Source organism: Molothrus aeneus, chromosome 2, assembly GCF_037042795.1.
Source record: "Molothrus aeneus isolate 106 chromosome 2, BPBGC_Maene_1.0, whole genome shotgun sequence".
In the NCBI taxonomy this organism is placed as follows: Eukaryota; Metazoa; Chordata; class Aves; order Passeriformes; family Icteridae; genus Molothrus; species Molothrus aeneus.
The window spans coordinates 50,812,823-50,828,594 of NC_089647.1; the positions used below are offsets into that span (position 1 = coordinate 50,812,823).

General features: G+C 36.9%; 1 protein-coding gene across 1 annotated transcript in view; it reads right to left on the minus strand.

Annotated features, from left to right (window-relative positions):
* Nucleotides 1-239: 239 nt before the first annotated feature.
* TRPC4 (transient receptor potential cation channel subfamily C member 4) overlaps nt 240-15,772 on the minus strand; it is a 132,209-nt gene continuing 116,676 nt past the window's right edge. The window contains exons 7-11 of the mRNA XM_066544927.1: nt 14,899-15,094; nt 13,086-13,280; nt 4,925-4,966; nt 3,076-3,165; nt 240-2,783 (exon numbers count right to left, since the gene is read on the minus strand). Coding sequence (XP_066401024.1) covers nt 2,067-2,783; nt 3,076-3,165; nt 4,925-4,966; nt 13,086-13,280; nt 14,899-15,094 — 1,240 coding nt within the window. The 3' untranslated portion in view covers nt 240-2,066. The remainder of the gene's footprint in view (nt 2,784-3,075; nt 3,166-4,924; nt 4,967-13,085; nt 13,281-14,898; nt 15,095-15,772) is intronic.

The following is a 15,772-nucleotide window of genomic DNA, read 5'->3' on the forward strand; positions in this document are numbered from 1 at the left end:
CTGTTTTGAATTTGGCTAGTGTAAAGGGAGTAAGCTTAGGACTCAAAGGCATTACAAACCATGATGAAGAATGAGAAATTGAATGCAGTAGTGGGGAAGGACTGTTAACTGGCATATAGAAAAATTTGTGACAATGTGACACATTTGCCTTATGGCATCTTTGGCAAAAATGTTACAGTACAAAAAAGAACTCTCTAAAAGAGTTAACCTAATACAAATGATATGAGGGTATTCCACCATTATTATTATTATTTATTTCTTTTATACTTTTAATAATTCAGGTGCTTTCCAGACAGAAAAGCTGCAGGCTCTGCCCCAAGGAGCTTACAATCTAAAGGTGGACAAGGAGAGAGACATGAAGGAGAGAGGGTCTACAGAGCAGTCAAGAGGTGAAGATGGAAACTAACCAAACAAATATGATTTGAACACATTGCTGCAAAGCTATACAAACTATTTTCCAATTATGACTCATATTTTCCATTTTGGTTTAACTGTATCTGCCATGACACAAACAGGTATGGAGGAAGGAAGCTTTCATCAGAGAGAGTAGCATATGTGTAAAGTGGAGCTGGAAAACTCACCTTAAGTTTAGAGATGAGAGGGGTTTGCCTGGATTTCTAAGACACAGTTCAGCACCAGGACAATTTAGAGCCAGAATGACATGGCTTTAGGTCAGGCTCTACAGGTTTACATGGGATAGATTCCATCAGAAATGTAAATTCACTCTATGCATCCGGAAGTTCCTTAATACATGCTAATATGAATTACAAAATCTACCATGGCAGGGCTGAGGAAGAATGAAATAACAACACCTTTGTGGTATATTCAGTGGAGGAAAGAATGGTGTTGAAAGCTAGGGGTGGTTAGTCTTATGCCAGTTGTAAAATGACATTTTTAATAATATAGGACACCAGCCAATGATTAAAAAAAAACCCACAATGTTTAATTTTAAAAATACTGGTTTTAACTAAGACAGTGAACCACTCATCAGTTATGAAAAATACTATTAGGTTTTCTTTATACATTTAGTATCTATTATAAAACACCCAATCAGGTTCCCCCAAACTGTAAAATCGTCAAAGAAACTCCCTTAAGGCGTGCCTTCTAAAACTTCTCAACAAATTGCCATATTTATTCAAGTACTCAGGGGAATCACTGTATGCTTTTTTATTCCTGGAGTATCTTTCCCTTATCAAATCCAAGTGTGTTGTAAAGGCAGAAGCTAATAAGCAGCTGAATATTAAAGTGCATAGGTTGTCCACATGAGGAAAAATAGATGGTTGAAGAAGCAGTAGCTGTGGTGATAAAGGCTTCTTGGGGAGTAATCCATCATCAATTTTTCTAAGCCACAGATATTTCTCTTCCTCTAAGAAACATTTCTACAGTCTTCAAAACTTGCAAATGCATTTCTAACAATGGTATCAGGACAGTCACACTCCTCTTGCTGTGAGGGAAAAGTTGTAATTAAATATCAAATAGACCTATTTTTCATAATTTACAGGTATTCATATTCCTTCAATAAATAAAAGAATATAATTTATCTTCTGATTCTGTATAGATTTTGACACAAGTTTCTAGCAATTTAAACAAATGATTCTAATAGCTTGACATGAATTATGCTGGCAGAAATCACATATGATTATTATGGTGCACAGAATCTTTTAAGAACCTACAAAGTTAAATAAAAGCTTACAAGTCTCTTAAGCTACTTTTTATTTGCATAGAAAAATATTTATCATAGGAGTTAACTATCATATGAGAGAAATTCCATTTGCTGTAATTGAAAAAGATAGCTAAAAAGTTTCTGTGGGTTATTGCAACAGTACAAGAATACAAGATGCTTCCATTTATTAAAAAATGTAAAACAAATCGTGAAAGCTAAAGCAGGCTACAAAACAGAAGGTCCTCATATTTTCTTTCTCTTGACTACTATGTTACAAGATCATGTGCCACAGTTGAGTACTATAAAGTGTAATTCTGCATTAGCTAATATAGTTCTTAAAACATTCCCCCCCAAAAGCACTATGCAAAATATATATATTTGTAAATGCTTCCTCCTGTAAGCATCACAACCTCGTTATCACATAGTCCCCCTGAACAATTGTTTCCTGTTTCCCATCAGAGTCAATGCTAATGTCCAAAGCCTTGCCCAGCTGATCCTGTGGAGTGGCAGGTTCTGAGCTCTGTAACTCCATTTTCTCTGTTTCTGAAGGACAAATACTCCCCTCTTTGTGTGAATCCAAAGACTCGCTGGTGTTTTGTGACTCAGCTAACACACATTTTTTGCCAGGACTTTGGAAGTTTAATTCACAGTTCATGATCAATTCTCCCTCTTCCAGTTCATCAGTTTTCTCACATTGTTCTTCTGCCTGTTGGCGGGAAACTTCTTCAGAAACGGTGTATATTTTATTTTTACTCTGCTGCACAGAGTTTGTTTTTGATCGTCTGTGAAACAACCCAAAATTTTTTATGTCTGTTACAAAATTCACACGCTTTTGTTTCTCCTGAGTGGACTCTGACACCATCATTGCTGAGCCATTGCTTACATTATGTCCTTCAGAGGCGATACTGGCTGATCGTGGGTGAATCATCGTTGTTATGTCAAAAAGGCTGAAGGGTTTCTTCTTTCCTTTCTTGTTTCCTTCACTCTCACTATTTTCTTCATTTTCTGACAGAGAGGCAGTGTCTTTGCTCATCTTTCCAGTCTGCAAATTAGACAGCTTGCTTCCTTTTAATAAACCCAGGACTTCAAAGCGAAAGCTGGAAATATCTTGTTTTAACTCCTAAAAATTAGAAAAAAAGATGAAATGTCAGAACATCAAAGTGAATTTGACTTTTCTTTTGAAATAAAAAGAGAAAAAAAAAAGGGGGGGGGAAAAAGGGCTTATGTTTGGGTCAGTAATAAACTTTACTCTCTCAGTGTTGGGATACCTGGCATCTTCAAGGCTGAAGATCTTGCTCTAGGAAGCAAGTTATATGCTACCTGAATAACTAAGTGTAAGAAATATGCTTCACAGTTTTAAAATATCTTACTAAATTACTAAAACACTTATAAAGATAAAAATAAACACATACCTTAAAATTTTCTTCTGTCAATCCTTCCTCAGTTTTGGCATCTCTTATCATTGCTGCAACATACCTTTTAACCAGATTTCTCATAACTTCCTAAAAATATAAAGTATTGTATTAGCTTTCTTGGTATTAGTTAGTAAACCTACACTCACAGGCTCTGCTTGGGCTTTTTCATGCATTAGGAACATGACAAAAACTATACAAACCTGTTTGAAAATTTGTTTTGCTATTTGATGGAAACTACTAATGCTTACTATCCTGAGAAGGGATATGTTGGGTTTGACCCAAGGTATGTTTCCTGCCAGTAAGATCCAGCCTGGAAGCAAGCAGTTGCTGATGCCTCATGAGGAGAGCAAGTCTGGTATGGTTGTACAACTTTATTTCCAGCTATTCTCTCTCAAGCCTCTTGTGCTGTGAGACACAGTGACTCTCTGAACAAAAACAATAGTTCTAGGTTTAATTGGCTGTGACAGGTTTTCTTATGCATTTTGAACTAATGCAAACTTCCAGCATTCAAAAATCCTCTGCCAGTGAATTCCACAGTATGGAGTAAGATTCTGTTTCAGGGTTTTATTTTTAACCTTCGGTCTAGTAGCTTCCAGTGTTGTCTTCTAAGAATTCTAGAAATTATTTAGGTTGAAATAGATACCTGGAGGCTGTCTGAGTCATCTCAGGGCCATGCCCAGTCAAGTGCTGAATATCTCCATGGGTGGAGATACTGCAGCCTCCCTGAGCAACATTTTCCAGTTCTTTACTACTCTCACTGTGAAGACAATTCTCCTTACCATACAGAATTACCCTTCCTTCAACTTGTGTCCATTTTGTCTTTTGCATTGTACCTCAAAGAAAAATCTGGCTCCTTCTCTCTAACCACCCACTATGATATTTAAGGCAGCAGTTATATTTCCCCTAACCTACTCCAGGCTGAAATCCAAGCTGCTTATATGACAGTTCTCTAACCATTGGTGCCCCCTTGCTGGATCCCTTCCAGTTTGTCAACATCTCTCTTGTGGGTACCAGACATGACATGCTGCTCTGGATACAGTCCCACAGGCGAGGGCTGGAGGACAAAAATCACTTCCCTCAAAAGGCCTTCTATACAGCCTCACTTACGCAGTGTAGTACATGTGTGGCATTCAGTTCACAGATAAACCACTGCTCTGTGCTCACCTTCCTCACGATTCTATAGATCCCTGTTGTACTTCCCACAGCTTCCTCTTCCTCAGGCTGGAAAAGTCCCAGCTTACCTAGTTATTTCCCATTTGGGATTCATTAATTACCAAGCCTACGGCTCACACCTTGTTTAACTTTTACAGAACAAAAATTCAAAATAAAGATGAAAATTAGTAATTGTGAAATAATAATCTAAAAAAAGTAGAAACTGAAGAAGGAAGGATGAAAAATAATTGCTTACATACAGGGGATCTAGGCAGAGGGGTTATTAAGGAAGTTATTAATGGAGCATTAAAGCTGGAGAGATGAAGAGCAGGTTCTGATGGAGCATTTCAGGTCACTGTACATATGGTCCTGATGTTTCCTGGCAGGAAGGAGTTTGCTTTTTTTAAAGGCAATCCATGTTACACTGGGCAAAATACTGGATAGCATGTTATTGCTCTTGAAAATATCCTTTTGCTCCAAAAAGAAGACAATTGTATTCTGAAATTCATTTGTTTGAACATCAAAAATACTAAGCTTGTTTGCTGAAGAGGAAATAAGTACAGATTTTATGTTTTTTCCCATTTATTTTCCTTTTCCACTTTCTCATGAAACTCTTCCATATTTTTCTTTCCTCGTGAAGACATTCTGAAGTCATAGAAAAACAATGGCCCAAAGAATAAACATAGGCCTGTACCTGGTATTGATGATGTCTCCTCAAATTGTCAGCTGCACGTCTCTGAAAAATAGAAAAGAATAAAAAAATATTAATCTCTGTGGGGAAGTAAAATATTTAAGCATAGAAAACAGCAGGACTGTGCATTATACAGTATCTAGCAAGCTGAGAGAAGAGGTTCAAAATCTGTTGAAAAATGACAGTATTTCAACAAAGCCTATCATTTGCTCTATAGAAAGGGGAAGGCTGCTGTGGGGAAGGCAGAGTTGATTTTCTACATTTTTGTCAAAATGCTTTTATTCCTGCATCAGCATGGATGTGGTGGGGCCATCAGGTCACAGGCTGCAGAGTCCCAAGGTCAATGATCTGAGAAGGAAGTGGAACAATGAATCATGTCACTCACTTGCACAGACTGAAGCATATTTTACTGAATTGAAAGAAGCTTGACTCATGACAAGTTAGATTTTTCTTGGAGGTACACAGTGAAAGAATGGGAGTCAATGGACATGAGTTACAGAAGGGAAATTCTGCATGGAAAACCGTCAATATGGTGGGATTTGTAAAGCCATGGCATAAGTAAGACACTTGCTATGGCTCCTAATGTCTCATTTAAGGTAAAGGTAATCAAAACCTGCACTATAAAACTGTGTTAATGAGAAAAGCTCCCCCTTAGCTCTCTGTTAAAAACACTTAGTCATAGAGAGCTGTATGGAAGAAAGAAACAGCTTTCAACACAGTATGGTGTTGATAAGGAGGGAGGGTAAAAGGGACAGTAACTCTGAAAAGGAGCAGCAAAAAGATGTGTGGTAGGATGAAAGAATTGCCCAGGTTTCAAGCAGGTGAATTAAATTAAACTGCCATATCTAAGGGCTGCCCAGAAGAAGACGGGGAAAAAGGCCAGATTTATTTATTCCTTTGATTTCCTTTTGTCCTCAATTGCATAATGAGTAACATATCCCCATCCTCTACAATAATTATTCCTAACTGGTGAAAGAAACACAGCTTTAACTTAGACTCTCATATCTGCTGCTGACAAGAAAATAACGTGTCTGACCACTGATTGTATCTCTACAAAACAGAACACTTGACACAAGCTTAAAACAGGGGGAAAGGACATCCAAAGGACTTGTTGAAATTGACCTCAGTTGCACAGTAAGGCAGGCACAGCAAGTTATTGAATCTTTTTCTTTTTTACTTGAAAGAAATGATGAACCTTCTCCCTGTACTTGGAGTCAGTTTATCAGGGTTGATTTCTTGTTTGCAATTAATTTGAGAGATGCAGTGGCTTCGTGGCTGGGCTAGCAAAAACTAATAGAAAGGAGGAAAGTCATTATTTCCTAATCAGTCTGAAGAGCCACTGTGGGGTAGGCTTTGTACATGAGAATGCTTTCTTCAGTATTTTCCCAGATTGTGTTTCTCCATCTATGCCTCGTAAAAGAGAAAATGGATATTCCTTGTGTTTAAGGATGGAGGGATGGGCGAGCTTGCCCTTCACCAGGGCCAGAGGGGACAGTGTAGCCTTGGGAAGGCTCAAACCCTCCTAACACCCGGACTTAGCCGGTTTTTAGAAAAAAAAAAAAATAAATTCAGCTTTCTTGCAGTTGGCCACACGGTGGAGATGTTTCATTCTGCTGAGAGAACACCAAGGGAGTCCGTGGCTAAGAGAGCTCTCAACAACAGATCTGACTCACAGGTGAAGGGAAAAACAATTTAGGGTGTAATTGAAACACACTTCAGGTAAAGTGAATAACTCCTAAATAAAAAAATGCTGATTTTTTTATTGCACAATACTTCCTGCAGCTGCTGTCTATTCTGCTTTATTTTACAGTGAAATGTGAAATAAATGCATAGGTTCAATTCTGTATCTGTAACAAGAGCTATCTAGATACCATTTATCCTTTTTTTGCAGCCAATTTGGAAACTCCCAGAAACAGAGGCTGTGGCTTTTCCCCTTAATGTAATGCCAACAAGTGCAATTTGGGATAACTATGTGAAAAGATTTATGTAATAATGTGTCAGAACAGTTCTACTGCACTTAATTGTTTTCAATCCATACCACCAAGATGCTGAAAGAAAATTAATTTAATTGTATGTTTGCACACACATCTACATACCTCCTCCACAGGGAATTACACATAACCTATCAAATTTATTATCACCAAATATTTCTCTATTTCTCATTTAAATGTTTAGGTGCCATCTCCAGTTCCCAATCATCTTTTGCTTCCTTTTGAAAGTAGAATGAATCTTTGCCGAAACACATCTGAAAACCAGGCTATTCACTAGAAATAAAATGTCATTAACATTCATATTTTCCTTATTTAGTTCTATATAGTCCTTACTTAGTTCTCAGCTGGCCTGCTTTTCTCTACTCAGTTATAGTCTAATTTATGGTTCAAAATTTTTTTCAAGTAACCATTGTTCTCTGTGCATGAACAAGTTGAAAATTATGACTGGCAAAAGGATGAAAGTTTAATTTTACTAAAAATAGTAACAGGCTGGGAAACATGGTTATGCATGTTGAATACAATAATGAAATTGAAGGGGATGCTGCTGTCACTTTCCAAAAGGGGGCACTAATATCCTTTAGGAAACTTTAATAGTAGCTCCACTAGTAGTGGTAATTATCTGATCCTCCTGTTTATGCCATTGCTAGCAATTTACACTGTTTGGAAAAAAAGATCTCTTTAGCAGTCAAAAAATTAATAAAATTGTATTACTTATTTTGATGTGTTTTATTAAAATTATATCTTTTATAATGGAGGAATAGAAATCCAATGCTTGCACTTGACCTTAAACTTCTTAGTGATAAAGAAAATGGAAATATTGTCTGAAGCTGTGGGATATATTCCTCATCTTGACTAGAAGCATCACCTTTAAAGGATTAGAACTTATCTGTGTTGACAGAGAAGATTCTCCATGAAATGATTCTTGGCTATACCAGGAACACTCCAGATTATTGATTTCCACACCAGATGGAAGGCATTATTCCTTTGCTCAACTTTCAATAACAGACATTACAGAGAAAATACAAAATGTTTACACTGACTTGGAAATTGCATCATTTTCCACTAGGTGAAAAAAGAATAGGAGAAGGGAAAAGGAGATTTTCTGTGACAAATGATAATAAAATCGTGTAGATTGCTTGGAAAATGGCATAAAATTCTGTATAGTTAGAAAAGAGGCAACTGTTTATCTAAACATCAGATGCAAAAAAAAAAAAATACTGAAGCTATCACTGTCAATCCTTTCAATTTTCACTTCTGAAATACTTAAAATTATAGATGAAACACTTTTTGGTGACTGATCAGATGTAAAGTAGAACATAATTTGAGGAAAGCAGTACTGTTTGTTCTGGTGGGACTAGAATTTCTTTTCCCATATATCTTTTTTTTTTTTCTGAAGTACAGATGGTCAACAGCATCAGCCATAAGCCATAAGCCTTGTGCAGTCAGGAAAACCTCAGCCTAATTAATAGAATTATATTACTAATCTGGCTTTTGCAAAGGTAAGCTAACAAAATTAATAGAACTGATACAAATATAGATATAGATGATATAGATATATGTGAAAAGCAGCACACAAGCATGCACTTACTTCAGAATTTTAAGTGCAGGAGATAACTGATAATAGCTGAAGAAAATGCTGCATACCTGGGATATGTCAAAATGACAGAATAAAAAAATGTGCTGAACTCTGAGTGGTAGAGGAGCTCTGTCTGATTCATAGCAGAGCTGAAATATCAGTAAATCACATGTACCTTCCTGGCCTTCCTTCAGCTGAAGCTGTGGCTAGAGAAGCTGCCATCAGCATGGCTGGGCACCGTGTTGCTTTGGAGAAAAAGCCTCTCCCTTGAAAAACCTCCCCTTGACTTCACCCCCCACTGCTTCAGCTGTCCCTCTACAACAAAGGACAGAAGAACCACAGAACTGACATCCAAGGAAAAGCAAATTAATTGCCTTTTTTTCAGAGGCACCTCACAATGCCACAGACTGTATTCTTGCCCATGATAGTTATGTTATAAACAGCAATGTAGATGATCCTCCCAAGCAACCATGTCCTACTTATTTTTAGTGGCATTTCTCTTCTTCCTATGGGCCAGATAAATCATTTCACTACAATGTGAGCTGTAAACTATCCTGACCCTCAACCTTTTCTTTACACATTCTGCCTGCATATACTGAACTCTCAACTGTAAACATATATTAATTTTGCAGTGGATCCTTGACTCAGTCCTAGTTCATGATTCCTGGCTTTTTGTTATTGAGGACTTTTTGCAGAGATCATGCATAATCCTTGCCAGCTCCTTTCTGTCTATTATCTATTTTGTATCCTCTAGCACTGACTCACTCACTCTTTGGATGCACATTATTGCTTTTTCTGCTGGAAAACACCATAGTACGTCACTGCTGATTAGTGCTTCCTAATAGGAAAGTTAACATTTAGAGATTTCAGAACAGAATGTTTTGAAATCTGAGCTCTGCCTTACAGACAATGTGGCATCCATCCATCTGTACAGCAAATATAAGAAAATCATATATATAGCGTTTTTTTTACTCTCCCAGACCCGGTTGTAGGGAAGGAGACAGAATTTATAATGCAGGACTCAGTGAAAAGGAGTAGATCTCAAAAAAGCTTATCTTGTAGCTCAGAAGCCAAAGTTATTACAGAGCAGATACAACTGAGCTGAAGTCCTCTGAGATCCTTTAACAAAAGGCAAAGAAAACTCTTCATTAACTTTTGGTTGAAAGGGCATAGAGGTCCTAAATTTAATTTGTGTTGTAGTTTGTGGGACAATTGAAAAAGTTCTAGGAAATCAAGGCTGAGCTGTGGGTATGGGAAGTTTGTCAGAACCAGAAAGAAGTGCTTTTCCTCAGGACAAACTATGAGATCACTGTGGTGTGCCCATTTGTTGACTGATGATTTTACCTCTTGGAGGATGTCCAGTTAGCAGCACCTATCTGGTGGTTTGCATCTATCCAACATGGAAATAAGAGCACAGAGTGCATATGCATATATCATACTCCATTTTGGAACTTGGGTGAATAACTGGGTCTGGAAATTGCAAAATGTTCCAAATTCACATAAACCTAATGGGGCTTGTGTTATGCTGAGGACTTAGCTTGAAAACTTTGTAGTTTGATGAGATGCCCATATTGTGGACTGAATCTGCCCAGTCAGCCACAGCCACTCACTTTTTTCAGGGAGCTGGAAGTGTGGTTGTCATGATGGCTCTGCTGGTAAGCTCTCTGCTTCAGAGGGGTTTCGCTCTAATTCAACTAAGAATACTTCAACTAAGAGTCTAAGATTCAACTGAGAATATCTATTCTGCAGGGGAAACCAGTGATGTATATGGCCCTACTGTCCCACAGGGATTGCTTTAGGGATTCCACTTTCAAATAATTAAAAAAAAATACAAGAATCAACTTAAAATCTCCCACATCTCTCCCTCACTGACATCCTCCATCCCAAACAGTTCAGTAATTAGTGGTTCACATTCAAATCATAAGGAAGCTTGGTTCAGTTCCTTCTCTTCTCCCAAGAGAGCATCTTAGCCCCTGCAGTATCTTAAAGATCCTGAGAAGGAAATTTCTGTTGTCATAGCTTTTATGCTTGGGGTAAATAATTAGATATCCACTGGAGAATAGAAGTAAATCTGGGTCTCCTCAGCCCAAGATATTTGCTTTAAATGGCACCTGCTCCTTTCTTCAAAGAGAAATTTCATCCTGGAGCTGAAAAGTCTTTCCCAACAAAAGCTTATTTGAAACTGAAATATATTAATTTAAAAGTTTGATGTTTAGAGATTTTGGGGGATTTTAACTTAAAAACAAAGAGAAAATTCTTTGGAAATATATATTTTGGAAACATATTTTTCCAAATATTTGGAAAAATTCTCAAGTAGCTTGGTGCATAGACTCCCTATCCTTTGACCCTTTGCTGTAGCAGTTTTCCCAAATCTAAGATGTGGGTTTCTTGAAGGTGGCCTTTATGTACCCTAGCAGGAGGTAGGTGCAGGAAGCAGACATGATCTTTCTGAATCCTCTTCCTCATCATGCCATTCAGCATAGGGCTGGGAGCACCCTGTATCTTTATTACTCCCCTTGTCCAGGAATGAGTTTACTCCCAAATCTGCAGTTTGAGACGGTAAGAAAAAAAAAAAAAATTCCTTATCCCAGATAGAAGGTCTGACAAGAAATATTGTCCTGAAAGTTTAGCTGGGCTGTATAAGGTTTTTCTGTCTCTGTCTCAGTCAAACAGAAATACTGTGTTAAGCAACCCTCTGCTATACACTGGCATCATACCATTAATTTTAATATCATTCTCTCAGTTTACACTAGCTAATCATCCCTACCAAATGTTTAACAAATGCCTAGAAGCATTGCCCACTCCCCCACACACATAAGTACATCACTCTCTCTCTTGACTTTTTCTTTCTAACAACATCTCATAATTTCTCCTTCTGTTGGTCTCTGCATTTACTTTTTTCACTTCCTATATTACACAGAGATGTTTTACTCTTAAGATTATTCACCATTCATGCTAGTTAATGTTCTCTTTAAAATTTCTATATGAATCATTGTTAATCTTTCTTAACTTAATATTTTTTTCAGTGTGTTTCTTGTCATCCATTACTGGTTTGTTTCAATATCACCCTCATGTTTATTAGATTTTTTTTCCTGGCTGTTTCTTTCCTATATGTACAAGTATGACATCAAAATGAAACAGTTTTGCTTCCACAATTTAGATACTGGCCAACAATATCAGTATATTGCAATAAGCCTGATTTGAAGCTTTCTACAAAGAGGATGAAATCAATTTATCAGCATATTAATTGTGAATTAGTTTTATATGTTACTTTTCCTCTTTACCATATATCTGTACATGCATGTGAACTTGTTCCTCCAAGTACTTCTAGAGATTAAACTGCATTTCAGGATATGACAGCAGAATAGGTAGGAAAAACTTATTATTCACTTATCAAGAAATAGGGAAGAAATACAAAGAAAAGATTGATATAGAAATGGTCCATCAAATAATTGTATCATACCCCCTGACTTCTTTGAAATGGATGGAATTTTTTTTTATAAGAATCAATAGCACAAGGACCATACCCCTTTCTTTTCCCCCTTACCCACATTTATCTCCCATACTCCCACTTAAATATTGTCTGAGTTCCTGACAGACTTGAAACATTTATATTCATCAAATCACTATGGTATAAAGAAAATGCCATTATCCACATCTTCTCCCAAACAGTATTCATGCTAGAGCTGGCTAAATTCAGTCTAGTTACTGAGGTACTGACTCGCTCATGGGAAATGAAGAAAACATAACTAGAGAGAATTAGCTGTTGGTGGGTTAGGATGTTGCCTGAATATTTGCACTGACATTATGGAAAAAGCGTGTCACTGACTGAGGTATCTCAAGTAGATGAAGTTAGGAGGGAAAAGTTCAAATCTGCTTTACCAGCTGCATCTACCAGAGAAAGTAAGTAGCTATTACACAGGCATCTGCTGAATCCAGGTGCAGAACTATTCTTGGTCGCCTCGTGTGTCTTTTCCCCTCTTTTTTTTCCCCCTAGAAATGTCACTGCTAATCGGCAGTATCAGAATATGGTATGATTTCAGAATGGGATTCTGAAATATCTCTACCTTTAAATTCAAGAAAACAAGTCCAAGTAAATGCTGTCACCTTTGAAAAATTTTTTAATGGGAACAGCTTTTGGTAAAAATGCTTTTATGGCAAACTCATTTCATATCATGTAGAGAGACAGAGACACAGAGAATATCCCATGATGAATACTTCATACATGAGTTTCTGGTTCATGGTATTCAATTATCCCTGAGCTGTGAAACTTGAGCTAGGGATTAGTAACCAACAATTCTGACAGTGACAGACAAGTATACACATTTGATCTCTTGTTTTTTTTATTGCTCTTAATCTTTCTTGAACTATCTGTAGATGAAGCACAGTCATGGTTCATAATTTATTGTACAGGGATATGATGATGCTTTCTCTTCAAATACATTGACATGAATGTAAAAAGTAAACATTCTCTGCTAGAATAATTGTCTAACTCATATGCACATTACTTGACAGGTCAGACACTCTATAAAGCTGAGAAAAAGTCATCTATATAGCAAAGAGGAGGACTACAGGCAGAGTAAACCACACAACTTACCCCTATTGTTCCAAAACTTTCAGGCTTTCTTCTAATTTTTTTCTTGCAAAGGTGTCTCCATAACCATTTGATCAGATACCACAAAGACTTTGGGCTTGGTATGACATTAAAAGGAGTGGGCAAAGTTCCTCCTTCTTCAAAGTAACTCATCCAGAGTTTTGTTCGAGCAAACTTCCACTCAATGTCTGCATGATCCTGCACACAAGAAACACATCATCGACATAGATATTGCTGTAATTAAGGAGGCGAAATAAACCCCTAAAAAATCTGAAAAAACTAAAGCTAGAACAACCTTGAAATCCTAATGAATTGTCTTTTTAAAATACTGCCATCTTTTGACAGTACATCTTTAACACAAAGCAAAGCTGAGCTGCTTTACCTCAGTAAGGAGATGTTCGATATGTAAAGTATGCATCTACTTATAAGCACTTCTTTCCCTGTTACAAGCTGTTAAATTATTGAAAGTCTCTCAAAAAACAGAAAGGTAATTACAAGCAGAGAAATACTACATTTCTGGAAGAAGCAGTTTGTTGTAATAGCAGCTCACCATTATTCTGCATAGATCAGTCTAATTATGCTGCTCTGCAGCAGCTGCAACAAGTCAGCAAGGCTCATGCATTTTCTTAGAAATTACCAGTCCCCAAAATTCACAAATAGGTTATCCAAGAAATCATGAGGCTACTAAAACTATTGAGTGAAGTATCTTTTTTTTCCTACTACTTCAGAATTCAATGTTTGGAATAGGTTGGGGGGTAGGTTTTTAATTTTTATTTGAAATTTCATTTCTTTTGGAACCTATATAGCATTGTAAAATCCTGACATTTTTGGGAAAATGAAAGCTAAAGGCCATGGAAAGATGTCTAAATCCTAGCAGCTGAACAAGAAGTTTAGATCACTAATGTTAGATTTGGATAGCCAAGAACCTCAGCTACAGATCTAGTCCTGGCCATACAGTAACAAAAGCAACAATTTACAACTTGTAGCAAGAAAAGTAAGCACTAAGTTTTGGTGAGTGGTACTATGTTGCGATCTGGTTCACTAGACTGACAACTAGAGTTATACAAACACAGGTGGTCAGTTTTTATTTTGTAGAAACACTTGTAATTTCCAGATTGGAAAAAAGGCATATTTATAATCTTAAGACTGTGAAGCTTTCTATTGTTTGCTTTCTGCATTATCATATTTGAATTAAACACTGATATGATGAATCAATGTTTTTTTCTCTTAGTCTCCTTAATAGACAGTTTAGAAATAAAACTATGCCAATTGCTCTGGTAATGACAAAGACAGTTTTCATTGAAGGAGGAAACAGGACGCTTGAATGAGAAGACATGACCTTTAGTTTGAATAGCTAGTGTCCTTGGAACATGGGCATCCAATTTCTGTTAACTGTATATCCATGTCAGATAAAAAAATAAAACAGCAGCCTTTCAAATGATAATAAATATAATGTAGTAAAAATGAAGCAGTGACAGAACAATCTGGGCAGTTTTTTCTAAGAAGAAGTCCTGCACAGTGCAGCTTTGGCAAGGCTGTAGCCCACCTCACTTGCCAGAAGCATCAGGACACCCTCCTCAATTCATGAGCTGGCTTCTTCACCTCTTCCCCATCTGGTGTGGGGAAATTTCACTCTACCCAGTCCAGCTTGGGTCTAGTTTCTTTGTCCTTCCAGAGCAGTGCCAAAGAATCAGAGTAAATTGCAATATTTGTCCCAATGTCCTGTCTGTGAAGTGTTTTACTGCCAGAAATATTGAATGTAGGAACAGAGAGAGGGTATATATTATAAATTATCCAAAAGTAAGAAACAACTTACAGCAATGAGTTGATAAGAGTTATTCATCATGGCTATTAGCATGTTGAGTAGAACAACCAGAGATATTACATTATAGGTACCAAACATGGTGGCCCCAACAAATTCAGTGAATTCATGCCTTGCTTTCACATTGGTCACATAGAGATTGATGAGTCCAAATATAGACCAGAATAATGACTGCAGCGTTTCAAATAACCTGAAAAACAAAACCCAGAAGGAATAGCTGTATAGCAACTACACATTTAGTTTTCAGATTGTTCAGTTCCTCCCAAAACACACAAAAGTTCTTGACTTGACTGAGATGAATGACACTTATCACAATATAGCCAACATAGAGGGAATATCTTTCTAGTGAAACAATGGCCTAGTCTTTCAAATCTGGGCCTCTAGATATACAATACAGAATCTATAAATAAGCCTGCAAACAAAAGGCTGAATTTGTTCAAACTTCAGAGAGATAAATAGTTTCAGAGATGTCATGTTGGACACCTTCTTTTGAAGTACTTTGACTCTTTGCTTTAATTACAAGGGGTAGAATAAGGATCCAAAAGTAATTCAAGTATGATTGTTGAAAGAAGTATGGTATCCTCACATTGTGCAATTCTAGTTTGTTGAGAGCCACTGAGATAAAAGGAGTTGAATAATTAGAAAGGCTTTATTATCATTAGCATATGTTTTGTTTTATGAAGAAAGGAAACATAAAAAAGAAAAGCATGCTGCCCTCAAAAGAAACTTGTGTTTTTATACCTAAAACATATGATATTCCCTTAGAGAAGTTTGTACAACATCTAGGAATCTAGTCACAATAATGAACATTAAAAAATAATCCTCTTCAGCTAGATATATTGAAAAATTTACCTTTTTTTGTTCTGTG